At 43.1% G+C, this 8671-nt stretch overlaps 1 protein-coding gene across 1 annotated transcript; it reads left to right on the top strand.

Moving 5' to 3' along the window:
* Window positions 1-1675: 1675 nt before the first annotated feature.
* Window positions 1676-8592, top strand: LOC129705097 (chymotrypsinogen A-like). The gene is given in 8 exon segments (XM_055648493.1): window positions 1676-1785; window positions 1874-1977; window positions 3266-3395; window positions 5241-5269; window positions 5903-5908; window positions 6146-6326; window positions 7022-7155; window positions 8352-8592. Coding segments are annotated over 8 exon segments (804 nt in total). The 5' UTR covers window positions 1676-1727; the 3' UTR covers window positions 8514-8592.
* The last annotated feature ends 79 nt before the right edge of the window (window positions 8593-8671 follow it).

Below are 8671 nucleotides of genomic sequence, written 5' to 3'. Positions count from 1 at the left end.
ACAACTGCAGTAGAACCTCCCTGCTCGTAAACTCAAATCCTTTTGCTATGAATGCTAACATACCATTCGCTTTCTTCACTGCCTGCTGCGCCTGCATGCCTACTTTCAATGACTGGTGTACCATGACACCCAGGTCTCGTTGCATCTCCCCTTTTCCTAATCGGCCACCATTCAGATAATAGTCTACTTTCCTGTTTTTGCCACCAAAGTGGATAACCTCACATTTATCCACATTATACTGCATCTGCCATGCATTTGCCCACTCACCCAACCTATCCAAGTCACCTTGCAGCCTCCTAGCACCAACATAAGAAATTAACTACATGGTATCCAGAGGATGGATAGATTTGGATTGTTTTCCCTGGAAAGCTAGAAGTTGTGGGGAGACCTGATGGAAGTGTATAAAATGATGAGACTCATAAATGGGGTAGACAGTCAGAACCCTTTTCCCAGGATGAAAATATCAAATACTAGAAGGCATATCTTTAAAGTGAAAGGTAGAAATATTTAAAGGAGGTGTTCGAGGCAACTTATTTTACACAGAGGGTGGTGAGCGCCTGGAATAGAATGCCAGTGGTGATGGAGGAGGCAGATACAAAAGTGCCATTTAGGAGACAGTTCGTTTGGCGCATGGATATGCAAAGAATGGAGAGATATGGATTATGTACAGGTGTAAAGAAATTGGTCTTGACATTATATTCAGCATAGATGTTGTGGCCCTAGGGTTCCTATGCTGTATTCTATCTTCTATAGGTACACAAAAATGCTGGAGAAACTCAGCGGGTGCAGCAGTATCTATGGAGCGAAGGAAATAGGCAACGTTTCGGGCCAAAGCCCTTCTTAAAATGTATCTCTTTATTCACGATTGAAAATACAGTCAAATTAGTGATTTGTCCCACAGGTGGGTGGTCGGTGGGTTCTAGCTGTTTGACATTTATTTTTCTTACTCAACATAAAATTGATTGTGAATTTATTGAATGGTGGATTAGACTCAAAGGGTCACATGGCATTATTTTTTCTAATGTCTCAAGCATTTTTCAGATCTAAATGAAAACCCCAGAAAAATGAAAGACATTTTATAAATATCTAACTTCTATCAACAATCTGAGTCAAACTCTTTTTAAAGGTTTTCTTGAGAAAAATATCCCGTCAGTCTTTCCTCCATCCTTTTCGCGACTATATGCAATCTGAAAACAATATTTATTTTCTCCTTCACTTAGCAAATTAAGATTTTCCTAAATTGAAATTTTTGAATGTCCTCAATTCATATTAAAAATGATCATTTGAAGTAAACCAGTTCTGAAGAACGGTTTCGGCCCGAAACGTTGCCTATTTCCTTCGCTCCATAGATGCTGCTGCACCCGCTGAGTTTCTCCAGCTTATTTGTGTACCTGATGAATTTATCTATTGGCCAGTTTGATGGAAACTTGTTAAGGCCATGAGATTACGAACACATTAAGATATCCGTTATCTTTCAAATACCCTTGACTTCAAATCAATCATCTATATTCCATACCTGAAACAGCATGAAAGTACCCACAGTTATTTTATTTAAAGATATTTATACTGATCTGTTTTTACACATTGTAATTAATTAGTTTATTTTGGTAATAAATCCTTCCACATGCAGATTGTGTGCAATGACAGACTTTTATCTGTGAGATATGTCACATCCCAGTTTGACTATATAAAGGCTCCAGTACAACTCTCAGACACCAGCAATAGCCATGACTTTCCTTTGGGTTCTCTCTTGCCTTGCCTTCATCGGCACCGCTTCTGTTCAGAGTAAGTGATGATAGGCATGACATTTTTTAAGCTTTGACTGTATTCATGTGAGTATGTGTGATACTAACGCTTCTTTGTTGGTTGCCAGGTTGTGGTGTCCCGGCCATCTCTCCTGTCATCTCAGGCTATGCGAGGATTGTGAATGGTGAGGATGCCGTTCCCGGATCATGGCCCTGGCAGGTTTCGATGCAGGTAGGTTGAAGCAAAGTCTCCATGTAATTCCAAGCACAGTAGTGCAGTGGTAGAGTTGCTGCCTTACAGCACCTGAGACGCGGGTGTGATCCTATCTACGGGTGCTGTCTGTACAGAGAGTGTATGTTTTCCCCGTGATCGCGTTGGTTTTCTCCAGCTGCACCACTCTGCAGCCCTCTATTATCTTTCATTTTCACATTAAAACCTACTGCTGTGCCATAATTTCTGCCTTTCTCTGTGCGAATGCAGGTATACAGAGATAAATGCGTTCATGCAGTATCATCTTGGTAATGTTAATGAAAAAGCTCACTATTTCTGTCTGCACCACAGGGTTGTTTCTGCTGTAGACCATCCAGCCTGTGATATGGGCTCTTTCTCACTCCATTGGCAGTGTCTGACCTGTTGACCATGTAACAAGGCTCCACTCTTTGCAGGTTTTTCTTTCCACTCTTAATATTCTTTCTCTCTAACCACTCTCTTTTCATAACTCTATGTTCCTGTGCTCAGGTTCCCATGGTCTAACTGCTTCCATTAAACTATTGACCAGATGATTTCATTCAAAGCTTATTCCTGACACGGCAGCACAACGGTTCAGCGGTAGAGTTGTTGCCTTACAGCGCCAGAGACCCAGGTTCGATCCTGACTACGGGTGCTGTCTGTTTGTAGTTTGTACGTTCTCTTCGTAACCGCGTGGGTTTTCTCTGGGTGTTCCAGTGTCCGCCCACACTCCAAAGGTATGCAGGTTGGGAGGTTAATTGGCTTCTGTATATTGGCTCGAGTGTGTCGGGTAGAACTAGTGTGCTGATGACCGCTGGTCGACATGGACTCGGTGGGCTGAAGGGCCTGTTTCCATGCTGCATCTCTAAACTAAACTCTGGCCACAGTCAATCAGAGACTTCCCTTTGCCCTATCCACCACACCCCACCCTCTGTTCAACTTAAAATTAACTTGTTTCCTCTCCTTCATAGTCTGAGGGGTGTGATCTGAAAGGTGAATGTACGTATAATTTATGCGTAATTTATGTGTATTTTCTGAGTCTTCTATGTAATTTATGGGGGGGTTTGTGTGTTGCCTGTGTTGCCCGTGTTGCTGCTGCAAGCAAGATTTTCATTCTACCTGTTCCTGTGCCTATGACAATATACTTGCTTTTGACTTGACTTAACTGTTATTTATCCACAATGCTGTCTGACCTGCTGAGTACTGCCAACACTTTCTGTTGTGATTTCAATAACAGCGATTTGAACGTTGTGTTTTGTGGACTTAATTATAGTTTCCCTTTCATTACTAGCAAAAAAATGGCTTTCACTTCTGTGGCGGCTCCCTGATCAACGAAAACTGGGTTATAACTGCAGCCCACTGCAGTGTGAGGTAAGGCAACTGAGTGAACATCTTAAAAGCACCTCATTACAGCACAAGCAGTCACCATGCTTATTGTATGCAGTTCTGGTCACCCCATTACAGGAAGGTTGTGAAGGTTTTTTGAAGGCTTTGGAATGGGTGCAGAGGTTTACCAGAAACCAGGCTTGTTTTGCCAAACCAGGGGTCACAGTTTAAGAATCCAGAACCAGGGGTCACAGTTTAAGAATAAGGGGTAAGCCATTTAGGACTGAGATGAGGAAAAACTTTTTCACTCAGAGAGTTGTGAATCTGTGGAATTCTGTGCGACTGAAGGCAGTGGAGGCCAATTCACTGGATGTTTTCAAGAGAGAGTTAGATTTAGCTCTTAGGGCTAAGGGAATCAAGGGAAATGGGGAAAAAGCCAGAACGGGTGCTGATTTTGAATGATCAGCCATAATCATATTGAATGGCGGTGCTGGCTTGAAGGGCCAAATGGCCTAGTCCTGCACCTATTTTCAATGTTTCTATGTTATTTGGGTATAGCTATAAGTAGGGCGGCGCAGCAGTAGAGTAGCTTCCTTACAGCGCCAAGGACCCAGGTTCAATCCTGACTACAGGTGCTGTCCATAGGGAGTTTGTATGTTTTTCCTGTGACCGCGTTGTTTTCTCCAGGTGCTCCGGTTTCCTCCCACACTCTAAAGACATGTAGGTTTGTAGGTTAATTGGCTTCGGTAAAATTATAACAATTAGTGTGTAGTATAGTGTTAGAGTTCAGGGTGATGACTGGTCCACGTGGACTCGGTGGTCCGAAGGGACACTTTCTGCGCATGATCTCTAAAGTCTAAAGTCTGGAGGTTAGACAAACTTGGATTGTTTTCTCTGATTATTGTGAGACTGAAGGGCAAGGAACTAATCGAGCCTGTATGCAGTATAACTATGTTATCTCAGTTCTAGACAGGGTGCACACACCAGTCAGGGCAATTGTCCCAGGGGGAATCTACAAAATATGCACCTCGGATGTGCACAAGCTTTCAGATGATTCCATGTTTAAAGCTAGGGTGCAAGAATCCTCTGATCTTTAAATTTCAGTGTGAATAGAGTTTAAACTCGATCACCAATAGGGGTCTAGAGGAGGCAGATATGATGAAAAAAAGTGCTCCAGAGTTTTGTTACATATCCACCCTGATATGGTGGGTATGCAATGTATATATGCATCACGTGACCTTGGCTGAAATAAAAGTTTTAATAATAACTGGGCCATGTTCGGACATGGACATTGTGGGCCGAAGGTGCCATTCATCCGAGACTGTATTGTTCTCTCAACCCCATCTCCTGCCTATCCCCGACTGTGCTTTCCCTTGCTGCATTGTTTGGTGATTGAAAGTCGTTGGAGACATACACCAAAGGTACCTGTTCAAATGCCGAAGTAGAGTTTCTTAGGAGAATGGGCCTAGGGTCAAGATACAGGGGGCATCTTTATTCAAGGTTTTACAAACATAGATATGATTTGGGAGACTCATTCGAACCAATAGAGCTTCTAGCCATTCAATATGATCTGATCATCCAACTTAGTATCCCCGTACCTGCCTTCTCTCCATACCCTCTGATCCCCTTGCCACAAGGCCACATTAACTCCCTCTTAAATATAGCCAATGAACTGGCCTCAACTACCCTCTGTGGCAGAGAGTTCCAGAGATTCACCACTCTCTGTGTGAAAAAAGTTCTCATCATCTCGGTTTTAAAGGATTTCCCCCTTATCCTTAAGCTGTGACTCCTTGTCCTGGACTTCCCCAACATCGGGAACAATCTTCCTGCATCTAGCCTGTCCAACCCCTTAAGAATTTTGTAAGTTTCTATAAGATCCCCTCTCGATCTCCTAAATTCTAGAGAGTATAAACCAAGTCTATCCAGTCTTTCTTCATAAGACAGTCCTGACATCCCAGGAATCAGTCTGGTGAACCTTCTCTGCACTCCCTCTATGCATTGTCTTCCTCAGATTTGGGGGGGAAAACTGGAGCACCCAGACGAAACCACACTTGGAACCAGAAAAGGATTAATGACTCTGAAAATGAAATTATCTTGGTCTTATCAAACATAAGGTTTAGCACTACATGCTACCAATCCCGTCTGTGGAGACATAGGTATAGTTGTCTCGTTGTAGGACAGTTTTTTAAAAATTCTGGATTTTAAACCATGCATTGTGTTTTTGTATATAATTTATGATGCTCACAAGTAATTTACTAAGCTTTTATATGTATTTATGGTGTTTTCATATGCAATGTATTCTATGTAATGTCGTCTTTTATCTGAACCTTGGGTCTGAAATAAAAGTTTAATAATAATAATAATAATAATATTATAAAGGACACAGGTTCATAGGAGTAGAATTAGGCCATTCAGCTCATTGAGTCTACCCCCTCATTCCATTATAGCTGATCTATCAACCCCATTCTCCTGCCTTCTCCCCGTAACCTTTGACACCCTTACTAATCAAGACATAGGGAAAGGAAGGCTCAAAATACACAAAACCTGGTAAAGTCTAAGAGTCAGGTGCAACGAATAGCTACGTAAGACGGGATATGATCAGGGAAAGGTCAAAAGCAGGAAAATAGAGCATCATTAGGAGAATGGGCCTAAGTCAAGATACAGGGCGTCAACAAAGGAAGGTCAAAGTTCATAATGCAGGAGGCCCCTGAATATAAAGCACTTCTTAAATTACAAACAGTGGCAAGGAGCAAAAATGGCAAGAGTTGTTCGGGAAACGTTCAAGCAGTCAGGTAATGTTGGAAAAGTCTGAAGGAAGAATTAATCATAACCTTGTGTCTCACAGGCTATTACTCATCCCAAGTGGAGCCCCAGCACCATCAATAACGACATCACCCTGGTCAAGCTATCTTCACCTGTTACATTCAGTGCCAAAGTCTCCCCCGTCTGCCTTGCTTCAGCTCAAAAGACCTTCGCTCCTGGCAAGATGTGCGTCACCACAGGATGGGGTCTGACTCGTCCCTCTGGTACGGTACCCACCCTGCTTTGGGGAGAGCGATAGTTGTGTGGACTGATGGAGCTCCATCTCCACTCAGACAATGAGCATACTTGTCCTTGCTTATGTGACATACGTGTCAATGTGCCTGTGATGCATGAAATTTAACTTCCTTCAACTTGGATGACACAGTGGAGCGACTGTTAGAGCCACTGCCTCACAGCGCCTGAGACCCGGGTTTGATCTGGACCTCAGGCACTGTCTGTATGGAGTTTCCTCTGGGTGCTCCAGCTTCCTCGCATGTCCCAAAGAATTGCGGGTTTGTAGATTAATTGGCCTCTGTAAATTGCTCCTAATGTATAAGGTGTAATGTAAAAGTTGGATAACATAGAACTGGTGTGAATGGGTAGACACAGATCGCTGGAGTAACTCAACGGGTCAGACAGCATTTCTGGAGAAAAATTATGGGTGACGTTTTTGGTCGGGACCTTCTTCAGACTGTTCAGATTAGTGTGAACGGGTGATAGATGGTCGGCATGGACAGTGGGCTGAAGGGTCTGTTTCCATGCTGTACCTCTAAACTGAACTAAAATAAGATCAATTTGGTATGCATTCAAATTGCAGCAAACCCCCCCATACTTTCCCAAGAATATGTACCCAAAATAATATTTTACTGGGACGGAAAAACTAACAGTACAATTTTTTTCTCCTTACACCCCACTGCAGCTTTTAGAACACCTTGCATCCTGCAACAGACATCTCTCCCTCTCCTGAGCAACGTCCAATGTCAAAATTTCTGGGGCAACCAGATCTCTGAAGTGATGGTTTGTGCTGGTGCTTCAGGTGCATCTTCCTGCATGGTAGGTCAACACTCCCTCTAGGAAAACCTCCTTCAACTCGGGCGGCACAATGGTCCAGCTGGTAGATTTTCTGCTTCACAGACTCAGAGACCCGGGTTTGATCCTGACCTCGGGTGCTGTCTGGGTGGAGTTTGCTCGTTCTGCCTGTGACCGTGGGTTTCCTCCCACATTCCAAAGACGCACAGGTTCATAGGTTAATTGTAAATTGCTCGTAGTATCATAGAGTCATACTTTGTGGAAGCAGGCCTTTCAGCCCATCTTGCCCATTTCGACCAAGATGCCCCATCTACACGTCCCACCTGCCTATGTTTTGCCCATATATCTCTCTAAAACTAGCCTATCTATGTACCTGTCCAAATGTTTTTAAAATGTAATAGTACCTGCCTCAACTATCTCCTCTGGCAGCTTGCTCCATATATCCACCACCCTTTAGGTGAAATAAGTTGCCACTCAAGTTCCTATTAAATATTTTCCTCCTCGCTTTAAACCTATGTCCTCCGGTTCTTGATTCCCTTACTTTGGGTAAAAGACTGTGCACTTAGCTTATGTATTCCTCTCATGATCTTATACATCTCCATAAAATCACCCCTCATCCTCCTGTACTCGAAGGAATAAAGTCCTAGCCTGCTCAACCTCTCCCTATAGTTCAGGCCTTTGAGTCCTGGCAACATGCTCATAAATCTTCCCTGCACCCTTTCCAGCTTGACATCTTTCCTACAACAGGGTGACCAAAACTGAATACAATTCTCTAAATGTGGCCTCACCAAATGTGTAAGGAACTGGGATAAGATTCAGGAACTTTTTCTTCCCAACTGCTGGTTCTCTCATCGGCTAGAGCTCGGTTCTGACCTCCCATCTACCTCAGTGGAGACCTTTGAACTATCTTTAATCAGATGTTATCGGACATTAGTGTTCTATCATTGCACTAAATGTTGTTACAAAATGTGGTGCCCTTTATCCATGCACTGTGGACCTTGATTGTACTGATGTATAGTCTTTTTTTTTTTTTTTTTTAACTTGATAGCACGCAAGGAAAAGCTTTTCACCGTACCGCAGTACACATGACAATAGTAAACAAAACTAGCGTTAACGAGCGATCGATGGTCGACGAAGGATCTGTTTCCTTGTTGTATCATTTAATCAATCTATAAAATGTCACCCAGCACAACCACTAAATCTGATTCTTTTTGTTTCAGGGTGACTCAGGTGGACCTCTTGTCTGCCAGGAGGGAGGATCCTGGTATCTGACAGGAATCGTGTCCTGGGGTAGTGGCAGATGCTCCACAAGCATTCCCGGAGTTTACGCCCGTGTGACTGAACTCCGCAGTTGGATCGATGAGACACTCGCCAGAAACTAACAAGGAATCTATGCTATTGTAAACTCTAAATAAAAATCAATGTTCTGCTACTCTTGGTTTGTCTGGCTTTGTCTTTGCGTTCTTCTCAGGTAGCGATTATTAAGAATAACTTTGAACAGAAAATGTACCAATATGAAGCATGAATGGTGCAGCTGTAT

This window comes from Leucoraja erinacea, chromosome 17 (genome assembly GCF_028641065.1).
Source record: "Leucoraja erinacea ecotype New England chromosome 17, Leri_hhj_1, whole genome shotgun sequence".
NCBI classification, from domain to species: domain Eukaryota; kingdom Metazoa; phylum Chordata; class Chondrichthyes; order Rajiformes; family Rajidae; genus Leucoraja; species Leucoraja erinaceus.
Note: the sequence above shows the minus strand (reverse complement) of the source record. Positions and strands in the feature narration are given on the sequence as shown.